Source organism: Pagrus pagrus (genome assembly GCF_965226575.1).
Source record: "Pagrus pagrus genome assembly, chromosome: 10".
In the NCBI taxonomy this organism is placed as follows: Eukaryota; Metazoa; Chordata; class Actinopteri; order Spariformes; family Sparidae; genus Pagrus; species Pagrus pagrus.
Genome location: NC_140194.1, coordinates 18,799,298 through 18,823,466, shown reverse-complemented (window position 1 = coordinate 18,823,466; position 24,169 = coordinate 18,799,298). Strand labels below are relative to the sequence as shown.

At 42.2% G+C, this 24,169-nt stretch overlaps 1 protein-coding gene across 1 annotated transcript in view; it reads right to left on the bottom strand.

Annotated features, from left to right (window-relative positions):
* Positions 1 to 24,169, bottom strand: part of LOC311264251 (unconventional myosin-IXAa-like) — a 143,964-nt gene that overhangs the window by 11,789 nt on the left and 108,006 nt on the right. The window contains exons 12-29 of the mRNA XM_084364973.1: positions 17,574 to 17,695; positions 15,973 to 16,114; positions 13,264 to 13,459; positions 12,490 to 12,609; positions 10,382 to 10,457; positions 9,937 to 10,080; positions 9,712 to 9,751; positions 9,474 to 9,596; positions 9,211 to 9,291; positions 9,009 to 9,119; positions 8,153 to 8,275; positions 7,919 to 8,068; positions 6,032 to 6,333; positions 3,657 to 4,826; positions 3,018 to 3,102; positions 731 to 828; positions 375 to 478; positions 7 to 227 (exon numbers count right to left, since the gene is read on the bottom strand). Coding sequence (XP_084221099.1) covers positions 7 to 227; positions 375 to 478; positions 731 to 828; positions 3,018 to 3,102; positions 3,657 to 4,826; positions 6,032 to 6,333; positions 7,919 to 8,068; positions 8,153 to 8,275; positions 9,009 to 9,119; positions 9,211 to 9,291; positions 9,474 to 9,596; positions 9,712 to 9,751; positions 9,937 to 10,080; positions 10,382 to 10,457; positions 12,490 to 12,609; positions 13,264 to 13,459; positions 15,973 to 16,114; positions 17,574 to 17,695 — 3,408 coding nt within the window. The remainder of the gene's footprint in view (positions 1 to 6; positions 228 to 374; positions 479 to 730; positions 829 to 3,017; positions 3,103 to 3,656; positions 4,827 to 6,031; positions 6,334 to 7,918; positions 8,069 to 8,152; positions 8,276 to 9,008; positions 9,120 to 9,210; positions 9,292 to 9,473; positions 9,597 to 9,711; positions 9,752 to 9,936; positions 10,081 to 10,381; positions 10,458 to 12,489; positions 12,610 to 13,263; positions 13,460 to 15,972; positions 16,115 to 17,573; positions 17,696 to 24,169) is intronic.

Sequence of the window (24,169 nt, the reverse complement as noted above, 5' to 3'; positions counted from 1 at the left end):
TCTCACCTTCTTCATGAGGAAGTCGTTCATGCTGCGGTAGTCGTGCGTCGAGGTCAGGATGTGCAGCGCGTCGTTTTGCCACTGGGCGGGTTCCAGAGCGATGCTGCTGATCTTCACACTGCGACGCCTCCTCATCTTCGGAGACGGCTCCTTGTTCTCCTTACTGTCCCTGACAACCCGAGAGGAAGCTGCCTCCAAGTCTGGACTGTGAGGTGGAGAAGGGCCTTCTGGGATGACGGACACATAGGTGGAGGCAGGTAGAGGAAGGGTGGATTTATACAAAATGTAAGAGTTAAGGTACTTAAGCCTGCATTGAATCTGCATCAATCTTTTTTTAACCTATTAAATATGTTTTTTTGTGTTTTTTGTTTTACCATGCGTCTCTCCAGCCTCGCTCATGCTGGTCTGCTTCTCTCTTGACAGTTTTTTCTCGCCGTGCTTCGTCTTACTCCAGAATTTCATCTTTCCCCTCATCCGGCTAAACCACAAACACAATGATTCATTTAAGATCAATAAATTCAAACATACACAAATGTCCACCAATAAAACCTGGAGGAAAAGTCTGATTAGAAACAATTAAAAGCGTATAGGTTATTAAGGTGCAAATTTCCCTTTCAAACTGGCAAATTTTACCTCTTAAACATTTTCTTTACTTCAGTTCTGTAAAAGTTGACGCAAGTTATCAGGATCAGGAGTGTTTTTTGGTAAGTAGTCTCTCTCGTGGTCTTACCTTCCGTCGTGGCTGGAGGTTTTCCTGAGAACCTCCACCTTGCCCAGGTCTCCTGACGACATGGTCTTATGGATCTTCTTCTGGTCTTTGTGAGATGGCTGGAGAGCAGAGAACAACAACCGGATGAGAACATTTTATTTTTTATTTATTTCAGTGGAAGGTTTAAAACAGGTCCAGGATGTGGTGGTTTACTGTTTGACACAGCTTGGTTCACCTATGTTTAATATTGGGAACATACAGAGATAGTATGTTATGGAGGAACATGTTTATATCATTTGCTGTACATCATAGAGTGTAGAACAAATAATTCCACATTATGGCAGTAAAAGTTTGTAAATGCGTGACTACATATTGAAGACAACTACTTTGTATTTTGTCTATGACCGTAATAAATGCATTGATATACTAACTCAGTGTGAAATCAACAGCGATGTTGATGTTGAGATACTGAGAGAGAAACAGAAGTCATGCTCATAAGATCCTGTTAGAAAACGACGTTGTTAGTGAGAAGGTATTTGCTCGAGATTTCGACGATTCCAGCATGCAGCAGCAGTCGGCGTGCAGTGCGACACGAGGTGCGATATCGTGTTGTTGTTGAAGCAACTCATAAAAATATGAGTGGAGAAGATCTTCAGTCAGTCCTCACTGTGATAATCTCTGCTCACTGAAGAAGTACAGGGATACCTTAATGCACTGGCATTTTGAGTTTTAACCTTTGACTTTTCCTTCAAGACAGCCGACACACTGTGAAAAATGTTCCTCTACACCTCTTTAAGTGACAGACAACATTCCCACACCATTTTTCAAGGTCGCATACAGCAGCAAAATAATCATTTGCCTTCCTTGATGTCTTAAACACTTGTTTAAATTAGCTTCACATAACAAATACCTTTGATTTTGAACTAGTGATGTTAGTCAATTATTCAATAACTTGACCAACAGAAAATTAGTTGCCAACAGTTCCGACAGTAGATTAATAATGTCGGATTTTAATCCATCAAAAATGCAAAACACACTGTTTCCAGCTTTTCAAAAGTGATGGGCTTCCTGCCTTTTTAAAAAAAGTTTTACAGCATCTTCAATGAGAATCTTTAGGTTTTTAGCGGTTGTTTGGACAAACAAGCATTATGAAGATGTTTTACAATATTTATTTTCACATCTTCCTCTAAACGATTAGGAAAAAAGCATAAATAATGAAAATAATTGTTTATTGCAAAACTGTGAGGCAACACAGCATGTGTTTACTGAAGGAAAAATCTGAGATAAAACATCAAAATGTTGACGTATCCCTTGATAAAGAGAAATACTCTGGTGAGATGAAAAGGAGAGAAGTCTCAGAGTGACAGCTCAGATGACTCAGCTCGGGCTGAAACCAGCAGCCAGCAGAGCGACGTGCAGGAACAGTCACGTCAGACAGTGACGGCCTGTTTGAGTGAAACAGTCTCAAAGTAGTGAACAGTATGACCGAAGTGTGGTTAGCAGTGTTAAAAGGCTCCGCCCCTGCCGCTTAGCCAGATCCACCTGAGAAGAGGGTGGAGGGGGAAGCAGTCAGAGGTTGCTTGGAGGTCATGGGACCTCTGGAGATCCGGTGTTTTACCATCTCGGAGTCACTGTGACAGTCCGCCTCGGGGTGGACACATGGGGGAGACAGGGAGGGGGGCAGGGTGTGAGAGTGGGCGGGGATGTAGTATTCATCATCGTCGTCCGACTGGGTCGCCCCCTCAGAGTTACAGCGGGTGAGGAAGTCGGAGCGCGTCCGGGACATTCGCGCTTTCTTTTTGGGGCCGGGGCGGCCCACCTGCTTCCAGGCAACCACAGGAACAACAGGTCAGCTGCTAATGTGTGTTTGTACTGTTTATGTGTTTATGTAAGTAGCAAACCTTCGCAAAAATAACAAAACAAAGCTACAGAACAGAAGCGATCTGGTGACTAAATTCCTTTTCATTTAAACAGTCTTATGTTATAGATTTCTACAGGTTTATTTTCTTATCTACCCGCTGTACATAATAGCTATATGTGCTTATTTGTCCTGAATAAATCTGTAATGTACTGTAAATGTCTAGGCTGACATGATTTCTGTAAGTTCATTTTATGTATATTTGTAAGCACAATAAGAGCTGTGAACATAAGAGTGAACATATGTGGCTATTTAAAGAGGTTTTATCAGAATATTTCAGCAGATGGTACTTATTATAATTAGCTATATAATAATGATTTCAAAAGGTGTATGTAGTGTGTGTGTGTGTGTGTGTGTGTGTGTGTGTGTGTGTGTGTGTGTGTGACATACCTCTCTGTTTCTGGATCCAGCAGATTTGGAGTCGTCTCTAAACATGGCCAGAGATCTTTCCTGGTTCACCAAATCCTTATCTGACCTGCAACGCAAAAAACAGACATTAGAAAAAGTTATACAAAAGTCTCAACTCTAATCCTGCAGAAAGGTCTCATTACTTCTGTAGTTACATGTTACAAGTCTCTTCGCCCTTTGTAGGACAGAAAGTCTTTGCAAATTCAAACCATCAAAATAACTTAAACCCTCAAACTTGAAAATGATCACCAGCCTTGAAGCAACACTGCTGTAATTAAGTTAAGTGCTTTTAATCTATAGTATGTAGTATATACAAATGCCACAAGGCTAATTTGCAATGCCTGTCCCTAGATGGGCCTGTACAACAATCATAAAACTCAAACCAAATACACAAGAGACAGTGCAAAACACAAACTTAATAATAAATAACAACAACTAGAATAAAATAAAACCCAATAAAGCAAGAAGCAGCGGTTTGTTGTAAAGGAACAGGATTGGGGTTTTACAGAATTTGTCCTTTAACACTACATAAATAATAATTTTATAAACAAAAACTCATGAGGGTAGGACTGTAGTCTCTCTAACCTGCTGTCATATCCTTCGGTATATTGTGTCACTTACTTGGAGAAGGGCAGCTTGCGTCTGGGTGGAGAGAACACACTGTTGGAGGGTTTCTCCACCATGTTCACTATCACAGTTTGGCCTGAGCTCTTCTTCTGAGCTTTTGGAGGTTTGGTGTCCAGGACCGGGCTGGGAGCTTGCTGCGCAGGCCGGACCGTCTTCCTCTGCTGCTGACTGGGGACAACAACGGGAACAATGTCCTTAGGCTCAAGGACAATCTGGATGTCCACCTCTGAGGAAGAAATCCCTGGTACTTCTGGACTTGACCCACGGGCGGATGGTGATTGGTCGACTCTAAACACATCTTTCTTGGCCTGGGTATCAATCCCATGAGGCTGCTCCACCTTTGATGCAACCTCCAAGCCTGCAATGGGAGTTACTTGGGAATCGGTTGATGCTGCTTCTGTTTCCGAAGCTTTTTCTAGGGTTTGTGCTGCCAGCAGCTCCCCCTCCTCCACAGGGCTCTCCTTCTGCATACTGATCAACACCACCACAGGCCGTCGAGACGTAGACTCTCTTCTCTCTTTGTAAGATCTGCTGGGGCTTTCGAATTTTGGTTCATGCACTGGACTTTGGTCGGAAGCAATATAAAATGTTGCCCTCGGTCCCTCCGCCTTGTTAATCGGCTCCATCACAGGCTTCTCATTAAAGTTTGAATCCCTCAGCCCCTCATGCAGTTGAGTCTCCAGTTCTTGAGGTGCAGACGAGCCTTCGGTCTCCATGTCCTCCACACTGAGCAGCTCAAAACTTCCATGACTAGCTGGAGATCCCCGAGGCGAATGTCTGTGATGGTCTTCCAGCTGACAGGTGCTGCTGTCTGCGGCCGAGTCTTCTTGAGGAGGACCTCCCATGCTGGTGGTTCGGACCTTGAGAAGCTCTAAGCTGAACTGAGCCTGCTCCAGCTCTCTCATCCGTCTGCTCTCTCGTTTGGACCGGTTCCTGTGACTCGTCTCATCTATGCTCCTGCTTCGCTCTGAGTCCTCCTCTTTTTCCGTCTCTCCTACGTCTAACAGGACAGCCTTCGAATCTTCAGAAAGTTCTCCACAGATATCCTGGATGAATCCTTCCTGTCCTGATGAGGGGAGGTCCTCCATGGTTCCTGCATCCATCTCTGCTGGTGGACTCTGTTGTCTACTGAGTCGTTCATGTTGCTCCTTCACTTCACTGAACCTAAAGAGATTATTAGTGAAAAATACAAAAGGCGTAATTAACAACTGTCTCCACAGAAAGTGGAACAGAATATTATTTATTAACAACATGATTTTACATTAAGTTTTGTATTGTATTACAGTGTAGTTAAACCTGCAATAACATTTTATTTGGCCACTTGGGGGCAGCAGAAACAACTGTGAGCACAACATTGACATCTTTTCACCTTTTAAGTTGATTCGGCAAACTTGTAGGGAAACAGTTTATTCTGTCATTTTGTTTTTCTGGCCTGATGATGAAATCTGATGAAAGTTCAATATTCACTCTCTTTTAGCTCTGACTTTGGTCTCTACAAACTCCTGAGGGAAAGATCTGGCTCTTTATTAGCTAAGTGCTACGTTCTGTTCACCAGCTAATTGCTAACATATCTGGCTCTTTAGCTGCTAAATGCTACACTATGATCACCAGTTGTTCACTGTGTCAGCTTTTTGGTGCAGAGCAGGAAGTGTACAGCGGGTTTTTAGAGCTTTGTCACTCAAAATAGTTGCGTGCAAAAACCGGAATTGATGCATTGTGAATTTGAAGCTTTGAGAGTGAATCAAGGAAAACCAAAACAATGAGCTGAAAGAAGCTAAAATAGAACTGAGCAGAATTGCAGTCAGGTGATAATTAGAGAATTTCCTTACACACACAATTTGTCATGTTATCCAATGTTAATACAATAAGATCGATAAAAGCTGCTTTTAAAAGCCTCTCTCATAAAAAAGCAACAAAAGTTGTATTTCTAGCTGCAAAAAGATGCTGATCACAATATTCCTTCTGTCTCAAGGAAAGCACAGATAATGTTTCCTGAAATGGAAACTAAAAAAGATGTGTGTCCCTTAAAATTATTAATAAAACTAATTAAACTACAGTTGCAGTTAAACTGCAATGTTTGCACGGTAATATTTTAGTCAAAAAGTCAAAATTACAACCAGATTTTTGTATTACTGTTATTCTGTATTGTGATTCAGGTCCTTTATTGAAATGTAATCCACCAGGTGTACATTGGATTACACTAAAATTAATCTGATTTCCACGCATTATTATAAACTTGTGTTTTTGCATATTAGGTCTTTTAAAGTTAATTTAAAATAAAAGCCACAAGAAAAGATGATGACGATCTATTAAACTTCCCACCACACACACATGTGGTGGGACACTCGTGTTTTAACTCCTTCATTCACCTGAGTCGAGCCAGGTATCCCCTGCCAACCGCCTGCAGCTGCGTCACGCTCTTGTACGTCCGACAGTAACGATTCCTCTCCCTGAATCCTCTCCAGGCTGTTTGAACTGTCAAAGCTGCTAAAGATCTGCGACGACAGCAACGTCTCCAGCTCCTCTGAATGACAATGGCAGAGTCCTTCCACTGCAGGAACCTCCTGCGCTCCCTGTAGCTCCTCCAGGCCGCCTGCAGACACAGCGCCGCCTCCTCCTCGTCATGTGAGTCGATGGTGGAGTCTCTGAGGAGGCAGCGTCGCCACCATCGCTGCAGGAAAACAAAAAAGGAAACTACTTTTACAACACTGCGCATGTTACCCTGAAACCTACTTCAGGTGACGGCCAAATAACTAAGTGAAGTTTGTGGAATTTGATATTTATGTTATTCATGGCATGCTGCAAAGAATGACTGACTTATCTGGCACCTGCATCTGGAAGACATCACTGAAATTTTTGCCTGATTCAAACAGGCTGAAACGCCTCACGTTATTTTGATTAGACCCTGGAATAACTCCCATTTTTTCTGTTTAAAACATGCATTAAAAGTCAGATTGTATTCTTGCCACATGCAAACAGAAATCAGCAAGCTACTGAAAAATGGCTAACTTTGCTAATTAACATCAAAGATTTCAGATAACCTTTCTCCATCTTAAAATAACAATTACCTAACCTCAGATAGATTGGAGCACAAAACACAGTTTGCAGTATACATTCATGCTTTATTATTCTTCTCATAGATGTTATCAGTGCTTCATTGGCTCTTGCTCAGTGTTTCACTGTTTCTGGGTTTGTTTTCTTTCAGCCTGACAAAGATTTGGACAGCTCCCCTCTGAGGGCTCTTCCAGAGAAAACATACCGCCTGAATGCAGTGTTTTCTCCCTCCGTCAATCCTCTCACTGTTTGCTTTCTTTCGTTCTCTCGCTCCCTCTGTCTCTCTTTCTTTCCTCAGACAGATGTAACAGTATGGGTCTGCAGTCTGACAACATATCTGTTCTTTTCCTTCTCAAAATCACTGATTCAAGTCCCCTTTTCAGATTTACAAGCTTGACTTTAAATAGCTCTGATATAAATACTTAACTATTCAGTTAGGAAAATAAAATCTCTCTTTGATCTTGTTGTTTAAGACATTATTAATCGTTTAGTCAACCGACACATTCAGTCAGCAACTGTCCCTGAAGAGAAGCCAGACACCAGGCTGAAAAGCAGTGTTTTGCTGTCTTTGGGTTGAAAGTTTAAGGCCTGTTTCATCTCTGACCGCTCGCACCCTCACTGATGGATGTGGTTGAGTGTAACCACACCCAAAACCGATGGCACACAGTCCTGGAGTACACCTGTACACTGCAGCAAGATGAAAGTTAAACCACTGCAGGTCAGCAAAAGCAAGACTTTGATGGATGTTAACTCACTGTTTTAGTGATCTCACCGGTTTTAATGGTAGGAATCTTATTTTGGAACGAAAGCCAATCCCTCAAGAAGACAGACATTAGAGAGTGAGAGCAATAACAGCCAGATGAATAACTAGAAACTGTCCTAAGGGCATAAATGTGTATCATCTCTAATCGAGTGACTATATTTAGAGACATTACCTTGTATTTCAAGAGTTAATGCAACGCTATTAATCACTTAATGCGTAAACAGTCTCAGGCGAAGTAGCCTTAATGGACTGTGGAAACTCCTCCAGAAACGTTGGCGGGAAGAAACTCTGCTGGTGCACGACTCTTAAAGTGATTCATGATGCACTTACAGCAATAGTTTTATAGCTAATCAGAATATGAAATTATGTTTCAGCTGCATGAGTGAGACCACAGCAACGGGGATGTTCATGACCTCTTCTTTCTACCACGACTTCTCACCTGGATGACACAGGTGGCTCTCCTCATGTTGACGAAGTGCTTCCTCTCCAGCACGGCCCTGAAGCGCCGCTGCAGCGTGACGATTCGCCGCAGGACTTCCTGGTGGAGGGAGGTCTGAAGGCGCTGACGTTCCGCCTCCCGCAGGAACACCTGCATCATACGGGAAGATTTAAATTAGGGCTGCAAGATGGTACATAAGAAGGAAACAGATTGATTGATTTCTAGAAATCCTACCATCGTGTTGCCCACTTGATACCCAGCAGGTGGCAGGTGGATCCGTCTGAAAAACTCCCTGATGCCTGACTTGGTTGGACTCGTGCCTCGAGGCAGCAGCACAAAAAAGTGACGCACAAAGTCCTGCAACATGGTGTCAGAAAAGCAGTTTGGACACAGTGAGGCTTCATGGTAGTTTCCCGTGAAGAACAGAATATAATAATTAATCATCTCATTATATTAGGAAAGCCTGCTCTTTCGAAATCAGACACCGACTATGAAACAGTCCTAGTAAACCAAAAACTGTAAATCTCAACATCTTTCCATGTTTGTGCAGCAATAAAAAGTAAGATTAGAATCAGAAGCAGCTTTATTGGCCAAGTATGTTGAGACATAAAAAGGATTTGGCTTGTGTTTCTGATGGTTCACAGTGTGCTTACACACAGCGCCAAGACCAAATCTGCAGAATGATTCACATTAACATACAGCCACAGAGAGGATAAACAAAAACAAACAATCCTAATCATATAGTATATGCATGAGATACAAAGAGATACATACAACCCTGATTCCCAAAAAGGTTGGGACACTGTGTCAAACATAAATAAAACAGAAAGTGATGTCACCACTTGGTGACATGGACTTGGGAACACTTCCTAACTTCTGATGCAAACGATTGGATTCTGTTTTGATTTATATTTTGCACAGCATCACAATTTTTGGGGGATCGCGGTTGCAGAAAGCGACAATAACATGAGCATTACAACAGGTAAACAGTATAATCTCTATCACTGCATTATGAACTAACTGCCCAATGCTACAAATACACAACATTGTAATACTAACATGGCACAGACAGTAGTAGGGGTTGGATTACCTGGAAGGTGTACTTGATGCTGTATCCTGATTGTCGGATCCGGACGGTTTCCAGCATTCCTGTGTATCTGAGCTGTCTGAGCACCAGGCTGTCATTGAAACGCAACGGCAGCTGAGGAACAGAGAGAGAAAGAGGATGTTGAAACAATAAAACAGAATCAGCAGTCAGTCATGAAGAGAAGTTCTTCTGCAGCAGAAATTACCTTCTCAGCGTTGGAGCGAATACACTTGACAAAGTACGGCTCTGATTGATCAAGAGTCTCCATCAGCTTATTGAGAGAGGCCTGCACACAAACACAAAGCGCTGACGTCACATCCTCATTCAATGTGAGGAAAAATATCACTGATGTATAAAAATCTGCATGTTTATCTTGTACAGCAGTCATCACAGACTGCTGCTGCTGCTGAGTCACTAATGTTGTTGTAATTCACTGATCCTCCAGCAGAGGGCGCTGGCAGCACTGACCTGGAACTGAGCGCTGATGCTGGGCGGTTTCTTCTTCTTGTGCAGGTGAAGCAGAGACTTGGTGATGCGGTCGTGGAGCAGCACGCTGCTCAGGTAGCGCAGAGACTTCACATCCAACAAGTGCTGCGAACACAAAAACACATCATATATGAACCTGTGTCTGTCAGCTGATACCTGCTGTGAGACCGCTGATGACTGTTTCTGCAGGGGCTCTCGTGCTGCGTCGCGTGTGTCTTACCTTGGGAAGGGTCGGCTTGCTTTTGCAGTTTTTGTTTCTCCTAAAGGTGAGAAATGTTGTTTTTAAAAACAGATATTATAATAATTCAGAGTGTGACAGTGACATTTACAGGAGTATATACATTCATTAATGAAATGGAATCAAAATTGATGCAGTGGAACCAGAGATACCCAGTGAGTACCAACATCCTCCCTTTTAGTCCACATATGATTGTGTCTGACTCACAGTAGGATGCCCTGAGCTCTCTCCAGGAGCTTGCTGCTCGTCGAGTTGAGGAAGATGCCATCTTCTTCGAGGGCGGGACTTCCTGTGGAGGACATGCGACCGGACCTGGAGCTGCGACCGTTACAGCCAACGCCGTAGCCATCCCTACAGAGGCAGGGATGGAGAAGTTTGTTGATAAGTTTGTTGATACACAAGAGTATTTTCAGATAATGTTAATAATTTCTTTGAATGAAGACTATCCATGTGTTGCTTTGTGTTCACTGACTTTTTCTGTAATAGCACAGTGTGCAGGTTGTTTAATAAAAATAAAAAAAAGATCCTACTTTTTGTGAGGAGGGCTTCATGTTTTCAGTGCGGTATTGAAAGGAGTATACTTTTTTTTAGCTAGTGCTATACCAATGTTTAAAATTCTGGTATCAACCTTAAAGTATAGTGTCGTACTCACCAGCTGGCCTTCTCGTTCAGGGCGTTGGTGCCTTGAAGATCTGACAGAGGTGTTCGAGGATTCTTCCTAGTGATACCTGGAGAGGAGAGGAGAGGAGGGGAGAGGAGAGGAGAGGAGAGGAGAGGAGGGGAGACATATGAGATTCAAAGCTGACACATCTCCACCTGCATCTCCAATCACAGCAAAAAGATCCAACTCTTCCATTACTTCACCTTCAACCAGCTACAACCACCACCTCATTGTTGTTACTAAAGACTGCATTTTGTCACAGAATTTTTACTCTTACTTTCCCAGTTTTTCCCCAGCTACCTTTCCTTTATCTCTCTCGTATCTGGCTGCTTTGCTGCTTTCTCTCCTGCTTTCATCCACTACTAACACTTCATCTTGCTCTTGTCTTATACTGACATTACTTTTCCTGCATCAGTCCCAGGGGTTTTGTGTGTGATTGTGTGGTTCTGGCAGAGGAACATGTGTTTCCAGTTTACTGGAAGGAATGAAAAGAAAAGTTCTACTTTTTGGGAAATACACTCACTGTGTTTCTTGAAGATAGATTAGAAGAGTGATTCCACTCTCGTGTCAGTACAGTAAGTATGAAGCTACAGCCAGCAGCCTGTTAGCTTAGAGCAAACACTGGAAACAGCCCGACCCAGCTGACCACCACCTCTAAAAGCTGGACTGGTACCACTAACTTCCTGGAGTCTCTGCTGGTCGCCTGGCAGCTGTAATGATATCAATCTCCTCATCTGACTTTTAACATAAGACCGAATTGAACCAATCACAGTGTTTGTTTACATCATCAAAGATGTGACACAGGATTTCCATTTTTCAGTCGAGATAACCTTTGTTGACATCACCAGAGTTATTTTTCAGACTTGACATTTCCTCCACAGCCACACAATGACATGACACAACTGTTTTCACAGGCTGATTACTACTAACCATGACTAGTGCGCTGATGTTCATGTGTAAAATCAGTGGAGTTTTCCTTTAGTGGAGGAAACTCTTTGGGGATTTCACTTGGAAATTTCTTTGGAAATCAATTTCAGTAATGAGGACGACCAGGAAATCTGGGGGCGTCATTAGACGTTGCCGGTCCTCGTGGGCCTGATTCATTTCTCTGATCGCTCAAGTGTGAGAACATGTTTGGTTACGAGCTGCTGCTGTGAGGTGAGTCAATCTGACCAGAGCTCAAAATGACCCAGATTTCCAATATCTTATTAAAAGCAGTGTAATAAAACCTCACTGAGGCTGAGAATCATCAGTGATCCATCACTTTTTCAATACAGCCTGGATTGATTTCTTTCACTGGGCTGAGCTCAGTGAGGGAGCTCTGATTGGGATTTCAAAAAATGGGAAATAGAAGCACCTTGATTTAACAGACCTTTATCGACAGGAATCCATGCCAATACAATCCCCATTAACAGGGAGCACCTTTCACATAGTGATTAAAGTTTACTGGTTTCTATGGAAACGGCCCAATCATGGCTACAAGTAGAGACAACTCAATAATGTCTTGTAAACAGTATAAATAGAGGACTAAAAAAGCAGTTAAATTTTTTTGATAATTAATTTTACAAAAATGTACCTAAAAAACTTATATTTAAAAATTCAGTTTGGAACAGATTGAAAGGTTGAAGGAAAGAAACTCGAGCCCGACCGATTTTTGGTTTGGAGCCAATACTGATATCAGGGAGTGAAAAATTCCAATATCGACCAATAAATACACATTTTTTGCAATGATCCTCAATTGTGGTTATCAAACACTATTATATTTGTATTATATTAAAAAAATATATAAATTAAAATGTCAAGTTTTCATTTAAAACAGCCATGAATTTTAAATTATTTGTACTGGACTGAAACAATTATAAATTACATATAAATTATGAATGAATGAACATGTTTTAGTCTCTTCTACCCTCTGAAAACAACTCCACCAAATGATTGAGGCACCGAAGCATAAAACATAGACAAGTTACCTTCGTCACTTTTATGCCTGATTGGTCCATTATTATTTTGGGGGGGAATTTCTTAATTTTTGTGGTCAAATGTCAAAGATCTTTAGAAAATCTATGGCAGTGAGTCTTGAGGTATTTGGCGTCACTTACTGTATTTCTCATCTTTGCATCTTTGAAGGATCTCGAGGCTCCTCTGGTGAACCGGGTGATGAAGGAAACTGAAGCTGTCGACGGTTTTGACAACAGCACAGGGAACGGCTGCATCGTTCCCTATAACACAGAGAGGGAGACACAGGGAGACTTCATGTTTTGCAATGAATATCATGAAGGAAAACTATTTTCATACGTTAAAAAAAGAAAACAGAAACTATGAGTAATCTGAGGATATAAAGAAGAGATGAAAAGGAGAGTGTTGAGAAGGTGAACCAGCGAACAGGAGAAGAAAAGCAGCAGACAGGCGCAGAAACAAAACAAAAGGAGAAGAATTAAAGAGAGAAATCTTCAAATGAAAAGAACAAAGACACAAAGCCCTCTGAGATAAGTCAGTGATGACACTTTCAAACACTCTGCACTGTAACATTCCTCCCAGTTTGTGAAAATAAATACTGAAGTAGATCAAACCCTCTCTTCTTCTTCCTCCTCCTCCTCCTCCTCGTCATCATCAACAGCAGAAGCACAACTCACAGTAAAAACTCTTCATCTCCTCTAACACACCATGCTGTTCTTGGCCCAATTAAAACAGGAGTTTGGACACCGCAGCATGAGAACAGCTTTTCTTTACAGATATTAATCACAGTTTAGTCTAACTACGTGTGTTTGTGATGAAGCTCAGATCATCTCTCACATCATACTTTTTCAGGGCCTTTAACCTTTAAGCTGCTCCCCCATTTCATGATCATACTGGACTCAGAGACGTTTCCTCACCAGTTTTCTTGTGGGTGTGCCTGCGGCCGGCCTCCCTGAAAGCCACCAGGGCTCTGAAGTAGGCTCGCAGCACGGCCCAGCGGAAGGTCGCCACGGGGTCGATTCCCATCAGGCTGCAGATGAAGGCGTTCTTGCTGCTCTTGAGCAAGGCAACAATGTCAGGACGCATGTGGTCAGTGTTCTTCTCCCTGAAGTCCTGAGTGAAGGAAAGACACAGTGGAGGGTCAGTTTCTCCTCAGGACTGAGTTTGTAGCTCCGTGATTATACACAGACGATCATAAAGTGTCCGATTCTTTATCATCTCATGAACACTTTCTTATCAAAAGGGCAAGTTTAGCAGCTTTTGCATGTATCAGAGCATCAAGAAAGAAAAATCCCAAACACAGGCAGAAAATATTAGCTTATTCTGGACAGTGTGTGTTACACAGTAGAGATCCAGTTGGTAGAACAGTTTACAACTGTTTATAGGCAAATCTTCACTGTCATTACATAATTAAAGGATAGATTTAGACAAGTGGATGGATACCACTGTTATTTCTGTCTGTTGAATGTGATGATTGAGTCAACAGCTGGTTAGCTTAGCTTAGCATAAAGACTGGAAACAGGGAGAAACAGGTAGCCTGGCTCCGTCCACAGGTCCACAACTACATCTACCAGCACCAAGGTCAACAGTTAACATGATACATCTTCCTGATTTTAATCTGGACAAAAACTGTAATATAAAAATGACATCCTGTTGTTCTAGTAGGTAGGCTGTTAGTGTTAGCCATGTCACTAATGTTGTCTTTGTGACAGCAGCGCCAACAGTAATACCACAGAGCAATGCTCAGCAAAGTTGTCTGTTTCCACTTTAAAATAACCACAACTTTTGTGTTTTCACTGCATGAAAAGTGGGACTTTTGGCAGTAAGCAGCATTATAAATGGCAGTGGAAGTTTAGGTAAACGACTTTTCAAGAGAACGTACAAGCAGCAAAGAAAACTGCCAGGATCTGCCAGTTTTAGACCTAGATATTCAATTTCTTGCAGCTTTACTAGCCTGAGAAGCTCGGCAGTTGTCTGGATTAAACGAACGAAATATCTTGGACAGAACTGGGCTCGCAGTTTCCCTTTGTTTCCATGCTTTATGCTAAGCTAAGCTAACTGGCCAGTGGCTCTAGCTTCATATCTGACAGACAGAAATGAGGGAGGTGACAATATTCTTGTCTAACTTTGAGCAAGAACGCAAACAAGCACATTTCCCAAAATACTGAACTATTCCTTTAATCTCCATATTTGGAGTGAGAAAAAAAAACAAATCTGGAAATACATATTTAACTCCCATCTCTTTTCGTATTATTTTCTGTACATCTTTCACTTCTGTACATTATATATGAGGTGCAGAAACACACAGTTAACCACCATCTCTTCTCCTGCTCCATCTGTCTGTCAGCAATTAAATATTTCGACTGAAGCTGTGCTATGATAACAGAGCCATGAACTATAAACCCTTCAACACTCTCTCTCTCTCTCTCTCTCTCTCTCTGTATGATACGAATCAGCTGTGTGTTCACCACCGAGCCAACGTCAGACACATTTCACGACTGTGGCTCTTGCTGCACAGTTCACACCAAACAACTCCTTGGCTCGCAGCAGATACGGGATACCTTTCCACATCCACGATAACCAACTGTTACAGATTTATATTATACAGTCAAACAACAATACGCCCGGCCTGCTCCAGCACATGTGCTTCTTATCAAAACGCAGCTGGGAAGCGAACAGAGAATTTGATTTAGCTGAAAAAATAGGTCGACGCAACAACAAGTGGGTCTGCTGCGGATTTCTTAAAGGTTTAAGTGAAGTGAGAAGAAGCTTCATTCATCTGCTCACAGCCTTGATTTTACACTTTAGACACACAAGGAGAAGAGTTCTGTTTAATTTCCTTTTTTAATCTAGATCACAGTTTTAATCCAGATCCAATCCTGATTCGCACCAAAGTATCGTCACGTCATTTAATGGCCATATTATATCTTTCCTCATGTTAGACAATTAAAGCTGTGTTATGAGTGCTCGATTTATCTACAATACTCACATATATAACATAAGATACACTCAGATTTTATGAAGAGAGACTAAAAACATTTTTTCTTCACAAAACTGTAGATGCCCAGCCCAGCTCACTGCTCTGCCAAACCTCCAGACAAGTGACTGTTCACGATTGCTAGTTTTGTCCGTTCATGATGATTAAGATGTTTGTGATTGAGCATTAATCCGGATTGCGGTTTGCCTCTGCTTTGTTTCGCTGTGCTACGTTTCGAAGCATGAGTGACTGCTGGCGATGAGATGTAAACATTAAGGTTTACAAGGTTGAGATTTAATCTTCCTTCATGACAAATCATGTTATTTTCCTTTAAAAAACGCTCACATTTGGTTTGGGAATTATAATGTTATAACATTGTTCTCATGTGTCACACTGAAAAAATAAAGTCTACTTGAGTTATAGCGACAGCTGATCAAATGAAACGCACTGTTACCTTGAATTAAACAGCAGATTTCTCTGGGTTTGAACATTGTTGGGAACATTTGGGATAATGTAAGTGCATAACTCAACGAAATATATAACAAAGGTCTAGTTGTGTTCATTATTTTAATGCAAAGATCTTACATATTATCACTTTAACGTGTGTAAAAAAATAACATATACTGACATGCAGGAGCGTGCGTCTCACCTTGACTCCGTACTTGACTTTACCAGCGTAGTGTCTGATAATGAAGGCGGGCTCCATGACAGCAGGGAACTCGATGTAGCTGTTTCCTTCATGCTGACGCTTGAACTTGTCCAGCAAGGTCTGATTGGAAGCCTGGGGGAAACTAGAGGAAACAGGGATTTCATCAGGCCCGGCTTCAAAACACAAATAATCATTGAAAGTTGACATTATGAATAAATCTCTGATAACTCAAATAGAGGACTTTTTCTCTGGAAAACTCTCTTTCTGCAACAGCCATCTGTGTCTCTTCAAGAAGGCATTCCATCCATTTACTGTTTGAGACCACGAGGCAGTGCCACTCTAGCAGCTGATCACATGCATTTCTCAAAATTTTGGGAAAAGAAATAGTATCTTGAATTCCTTTCCTCTAACCCTCGGGGATTAAAACTATGACAAATGTAATGCTCCAGCTCGAATTTAACCAAAGTTATTTCCACATTCTTCACCTTTGCTTCATGGAAATGTAACCCTTTCTCTACTATCCTCGGGCGGCTGGGTCAACAAACCTAAAGGGATGTCGCATATCATCTTAAACCTCTCCTCCTTGCACCTCTGCTGGCAGAAGTATATCCGCAGGGGTCTTAAAGCTTGATGCAGTTACTGTAGAAATGAACCCCCACACTCGCCCCATACCCTGCAGTAACCTAATCCACTTCTCCAGAGGCCCCGAAGCGCCGCGAGCTCCACTAACTGTGAATGATGAGATCTGTAAGAGTCTTTCTTTCTCTCTGTGTAATCATTTAGCATGAAGCCCCTTCCTGTGGCAGCATTAAACCCCAGGAGACGACCCTGTCCCCCTTTATTTTTTCTTTAGAGATCCCCCTTTGACCCTAATTCTCTAAAACTGCTCCACCTCCTGACACAAACACACACATTTATACATACAAACATATACACACCATTTGGTCCATTCCAGGTGTTATTAGATCCAGATGAACCAGCTACACTAAGTGGCAACTAAGATGACAGCTAACATAGATAAATATGGCTGTGTGTGTACCGCCTGATGTGTTTTTATGCGAGGCGGGCGGCAGGGCGCTGGATTTGATTTATGAGGGGAAAGGTGCAGAGGCGGAGTGCTGACCTGCAGGAGGAGAGCGACCGAGAAAACCGAGAAAAATTCAAGCGACCCAGAGATGCAGGCGGAGGAATAAGCCTGTCTTCATGCTTTAGTTCAGCCCAAGCAGAAGTCCCAGTGTTGATATCAATCAAGCTAATGAGCAAAAAACCTGCACAGGGAGCAGTTTGTCTATTCGACTTAAGACGCGCTTTCGCAGGGTGATCAAAAGGTCGTTTCAACAACGCATGCTACGAAGAAATATGTTTGGCTTTGCGCAACATTCTGACACGGAAGAATGTAAATTATGAACACGCCAACGAAGGCACTGAAAACCTACACAGGGAAAAATCATGCTTTAACTGCATGCAGGTGTACAGAAAGTGTTATTTTTCCTTCTATTAAATATCCTTTCCGCATGCTTGGTGCTACTTATTTAGATATCTTTTGAAACTTTTCTATTTGGCTTCTTAAAATGTCGGCTGTATTTCAGCGGGTGACGTACTTGCACTCCTCGTCGAGCAGGTGGAACAGTGCTGTGGGTTTCTTGCTGATGAGGTTGATGCAGCCGCTGTTGTCGATGTAGTCGATGTTGTGCCAAGTGATGCCCTCTGCCCTGTACTCCTCCTGCAGGGGGGGGAACACAGAGGAAAGAAAACGCGGGTAAATACTTGACATTACTGACTTTTTGTTTAACCTTTACCTGAATGAGACTGACTCAACACATCTTATATTGACGTTTACATACAACTACAATAGTACAGCTGGCCACAAGAGAATAATCTCAGTGCTCTGAGAGATTCAAAGAGACAAACCTGCTCTCAACAAAGTGGCACTTTGAGTAAGTAAGTAAGTGGGTAGACAAGTTGGTGAATACTTTATTGCTGCCATTGGGATGTTTACACAAAAAGATGTACATCGCGGGGACAAACAGAGATGATGTGTTTTACTTGAAGAATGAAGGAACTTAATGTATAACACGCCAAATTTACAAGAAGGCCTAAATAATTAGACTACAGCACGCCCAAAAGTGACTTCCTGCATCCCTGCCCCGAGGCATCACTCAGCTTTTGGTCTTGTGCTGCGGTTTGGCCTCTGTGACCTCTGCTTATTTAATATTCCAGCTTCTTCAGAAGAAGTAAAGTCTGACTCAGATGTGTTCTCCTTGTGCAAACTCACCACCGTATAAATACAACAAGTCTGAGCGAAGCTTTCACAGCAGTAAAAACCTGAATCCCCACTATGAAAACACCTGGCTGCTAGTTGGTTGTCAGTTGGTAACGTCTACGTGCCTCCAGGGGCCAATGACGACTGAAGTATATGACCCATGTCCCCTTAATACCCCTGAGGGAGGAACCAGTTACAGACACCAGTTACGATCCCTCTGCCAGCTCAGATGAAAAGTGACGGGGAGGTCAGTCCGTAACGTTCCTCTCTCTCTTGAAAGCTACCGTTCAGGTACATTTGAGCGAGGTATGTAAACAGTTTCAGGTAACAGTGTGTCTTACTGTCGGCATGCTGGAAAAGAGCATGAACACTCTGCAAACCTTTAACTGAATACCACTGAACATTAACGGTCAGCAGCAGCATGAAGGCAGTGAGCCCAGCTGGACAAGAAGAGAAGAAAAGGAGTGTTTGTTTCAGATAAATCAATAAAAATAATGGTAAAAGCACTAATGGCAGCCAACTAATTGCATCCCCCAACGCCGTATAATGGAAAGAACAACATAATGCTAATTTTGCTGTTCTTAGAGGCTTGCCAGTAGTTGGATGAAAAGCGGTGGGGTCATTACAAACAAAACGATTTATCTGTTGGAAGCATGAGTGTGCTCGGAACATTTAATAGCAACGAGCCTATTACATTATGTCAGATCTTGGGTGCACCTTTGACAAATTGCTCCTCTGGGGAACATGAATGTGCTGAGTACATTTCGTGTGCTTTCACACTGATGTTTCTTTAGTTAAAGTGGGAATTTTGTGCTCATGGTGGTGCTAAAACAAAGAGTGTCATTCTATGGATATTATGAATATGCATGTCAATTTCATGAAGACCCAGAAGTTCAGATATCCACTTTCAAATTGTTTTAACGGACTTAGATTAATAGACTTTTTGTATTGCTTTTCAAAATTGAAGTTACAAAGCTTTCCAGGCTGCACGAAAAGAGAAATGGAAAAACAGAGGGAAAGCCCCTTGAGCCTGTCACAGCAGTATCCATGTTTTCACCCATTTAGTGCAGTTTCTCCTTATTTCTCTCCTCTGCCTCTTCACCAGCACCATTTTCAACTTTGAATCAGGCATATTTTTAATGAGAAGTGGCCATATTAGTGAGAGCGGCTAAAAAAAAATGCTGCTTAATCAAAACAACTTTTTGTATATCGACAGAGAGGTATTTCCTTTCACACAGGCACAGAATTACAAGTACTAGTCTTTGCGGTGTGTTCAAGTGCAGCTTTTTGGCAGACGCAAGGTGACGCAACAGTGGGTCTTTGACGCAGCTTGTTCTTTGATGTTGGTGTGTCAGGACCTGAAGCACCCCGGCCTGCAGACATTCACCAAACATCCAGCATGGATAATGAATGTGCATAACGATCGGGGCTATCAGCTAAATAAACCCAGCAGGAAGCATGACAATAATGATCTGTGTACAGTTGTGTGTTAGCATGTGCGTACTGTAAATATTTTGAAGGTGTAATAATGTATTTATGTCTCCACATCTGCACCCTGGCACCACTTTGTATGCATCTATTAAAGGGTGCATTTATTTTTAAACTACCATTATAGTAATTAAGGAAAGAATGTAGAATATTGTGCCCATCAATCACTGGAACGAGACGGCAGGCAAGTATTCAAAACGGTTTCAACATATGCGACACCTCTGCCCTCTCCTCGATTTTTAGGCTGCTGAATCACTGACGAGGCATTCGGAACATGTGGTGAGTTTGTTTCTTGTTCAGACGTTGATCAGGCAAAACGAAAACAGAGCCGTAAAAAAGTCGCACGCGTGTGCTTTTGTTTAGATCTCATCAAGCCGAGCACTTAGCGACGGCTGACTCAGTTCATCTGGCTCGCTTTGTTGTGTCTGTGAGAGAGTTTGTGAACACATGTGTTGACTCGGAGAAAGACAATTAGATGCAGACACTCAGATAAAAAGAGATAAACAGGCACACGCTCATCAGCCATTATGTTACATAGGCACATTTACGTAAACAGCTGGGCCCGGCGGACGGAGGACTGCAAAGCTGTGTCTCAGTATGTGAAGCACGCAAAGATGATGGCTCAGTTATGATTTGACTAACACCAGATTGGGCCAGCGAAAGCGAGCCGAGTTTCATCATGAGGTGCCCATCAGATCCAGCAATGAAGAAACAGCTGCTTTAGGAGTATTATTTTGAAGTCTTCAAATTCTCACATGACCTCCGATGTCACCAGCTGCTACTGTCTGAAGTAGAGCTTAAACAATTCATTACTGCTCAGTTGATGAACAGAAAACTAAATGGCAACTTTTTTAAATAACTGTTTCCTAAAATCTGAAGATTTGAAGCTTTTTTTTCTTCTACACGATTGTAAACTTAACATCTTTAAATTTGGGTTATCTATAACGGACATTGTTCACTATTTTCCAACATTTTCTCAACAAAATGATGGTTGAGAAAATGACTAATTGTTTGTTGCAGCCCTTGTGTGAACATATTTTATTTTTCACTTCAACCTCTCTATTACTATTGGTCCTCATGTCCAGTGGTGTGGGGTCCTTGCTGGTTTATTCTTCTGCAGGCTGTTTGAAGCCCTGATATAGACTCAGAATGGCAAGTGAATGCAATGAAAGACCTGGTAAAACAGAAAAAGCATCAGTTCTCTGGACCCTGAGGGCAAACTAGCAGAGTTTAGAGAGGATTGGGGAACTAAATCAAAACACTGCAGCAGATAGGAGAGGTCGGATGAAAATGACAGACTTATCTAAAATGGAGACAGTAAAACAACAACAGCAAAATGTAAGTCAGAGCATCTCAGAGCACATGGCCATCACTTTATCAGATTACATGCAGCTTCCTCTGGAGCCACAAAAGGCTTTACACTACTTTATTCACATGTGCAGTAGTAATCCCCTAGACCTGTAAACACAACTGTAAAGTTGTTGGAGTTACCCTTCACGTACTTATTTCACTGCTGACATTCCCTGATGTCCACCGTATGTCTGATTAATAATTTCAACATTTCTGGAAGCACAATCAGTGTCCCCAAAACTCACACTGAAATACGTGAAGCTACGCTTTATGTTGTCCACTGACCACTTTCAAAAGAGAGACACAACAGTGAAAAGATACAGATGTGAAAATCTCCAAACCAAATCCAATTTGTAGGCAACAAATGCCCTCAGGCTTTCTGCTGTGCTGAAGAAAGCAGGGAGATCTGTTGCGGTGGTTGTTAACATCCCTTCATCTGTTAGTCAGCTCTGTGTCTGTCCTCTGAAACGTGTTCACCAGCATCGCGGTTGAGGAGAGGTGAGGGAGGCCGTGGGTGTTTTTGTGCAGTTCTCCATGTCTGCTGCTATCTCTCAATTTCTCCTTTCTTTAGATTTCTCCCTCCCTCAGCGCCCTCCTCTCTTGTTATGACAGCAGAGTGTTTTTATCGAGCGGACAGGAGGAACAGTGGTGCAATCATGTGAGCTGGAGCAACTTCTGGTGGTTTTTAAAAGCACACAGAGAACTGACAGAGACATGTGCGCTGTGTTGTCATTAGGCGAGCTCTGATCTGTGAGTGGGCCGTGCTGTTTGTGGTCCGGCTACAAAGAGCGCAACTGGGACTCGACCAGAATGACTCATGAAAATGACGTCAAGGAATGAGCTGAACTGTGTGATTGGAAGAAGGGTGTAGAGGTCGGAAAATCTGCATCGAGACATCAAAACTTTGCTCTCCAATCTAGGGATATTTAACTTTATCAGGATTAATAAGGAGTGAGGAACAGTAACAGTAGGCAGCAGGAGTCTCTTCTTCTTCTTCTTCTTCTTCTATCACATGAAGGTAAACTTGTCCATGTTTGTTATTTCCTTACTAATCAAGACATCTCATGCGTTAAACATGATACTGTGTTTGCCTAAGGCGGCGGTGGCTGTCATGTGTTTTCCTACTTTGATATACCGTCCTCACAGAGAAAAGAAATCAAGCACCAATTGGCATGTTGAGTGTAAACACTGGACACACACACACGCCCTCCTCCATCTCACTGAGGGTTTGTAGTTGGTGTGGTCCTATTAGCTTTGGCTGCCGTTCCAAAGGTAAACACACACTGCTGATAAGACCAACTGATTGGTCGGAGGGGGGTGAAGCTCGGAGGAAGGAGAGGAGGAAAATCGCACTGGTGGAAAGTCAAAATCAGCTTTCAGAGTCAGAGTGACGGACACAGAGAGAGAGAAAGTCACAATTGATTTGGTAAATTCATTGATTTGGTCTTTATCAAATCATTACGTACCGCAAGTGAACCTTTCAACTGAATATGGAAGAATCCGGTGACCCATTTGTGTGGTCCACCATCCAGCAGCACTGCCATTACTGCCGTGGCAAACTGTATTGACTCAGTGTCAATACAGTGGGAAGTTGAACTGAGTGAATTCAGTTATTGATCAATCAATCAAGAACTTCCTTTAATCATTACAGACCAAAAAATGATTTTTTGCCAACCGCAGGTCACTCAGAGAGTCGAAACTGTTCCAACAATAGCAATTAATCAATAATAATTGTATGAAACATCATAATATTCATGATTGATTGATGATCCATGTGAAGTATCAGTGAAGGAGCATTCTTTGTGTGTTTCACATTCAGTTTTTTTCCAAGGTTGAAGTTGTAGAACTGGACAGGTTCTTTCAGATTTCCTAGACATCGTTGTCCAACATAATTTTAAATAGAGGGTAAAGCTAAAAGTAGAAAATTGTTCACTTGGTAGGACAGGGATAATGTAGGGAGACACAACAGAGCTGATAGCTGATGTGCACCCCACGAAAAAAACAAGCAACAATGATACCACATAGAGACTGCAATAACTGTGACTGGGCTCGGACTGCTTTTGTTTTCTCCATCATATATCTCCTACCTTCAGATAAAAGTTGAAAGTGGAGTAAACATGACGATATGCTCGTACTCTGCTACGTTTCAGTAGCCCACATTTGGATAAATATTTTCTTCTGCAAACCTCCTGCTCAGTGCCACTGCTGCTTTCTCCCACAGCAAACACAGCGATCATGAATAGTCTCATATTTAGAAATGAGACCTTACCGCTATCACACAGATAAATAATGGATATAAAGTGAATAAAGGGATGCAAACACAGCTGCTGTTGGGAGTCTACTCAATGCTACAACAGCAAATGTTTGCACAGAGTTTTTTCTCCCTTCTCATTTAAATGTTCCTAATTCTGTTTCAGATAACCAAAAGAGGAGGACAAATGTTGAAACCTCACCTCCATTCTGAGGATATCAAGAGCCGTGGTCTTCTTCTGAATGAGTGCTTTAACATTTTCTCTTCGTTACCGTTTAGTTTGGTGAGTTCATATAATCCAGGAAGGTTTCTGTGTCTTCCAAAGGTGCCATTATTTTAAGGCTCAATACAACCGACAAGGTGTGGAGTGCTTTCTCTCCTCATGACGTCAAACCGAGGGCAGAGGGGGCCGGTGGCGTGAACTGCACAGCTTTATTCAAACAAACACAAATCAGTAAAGATCTGGCAACCCTGGATGAGGAAGCTATACCAACCTGCCTCAGAGGGGCCCCCAGTGCTCAGCACCACCTCAACTGTTGTCCTGTCAAATAAACTCAGGAGAGGCAGAGAGCCAAAGGTTTGGAGGACCCCGGTGATTAAAGGATAATAAACGTGAACTCTGCTGGAACAATATTGAGCAGCGCCCTGTGAGGGCGAGCGTCTCAGCAGCACTTTGACACTTATTAGCTGAACATAACACAGGAACAAACCTTCAAGTGAAAGGTTCAATCAAAACACGGATAGCCATCGAGGAGCACCTGCTGTCACATAATGACTGACAGCACAAAAATCAAACAAGTTGCTGAATATATAAAAGTACAGCAGGCAGCAAAAACACTTTTATA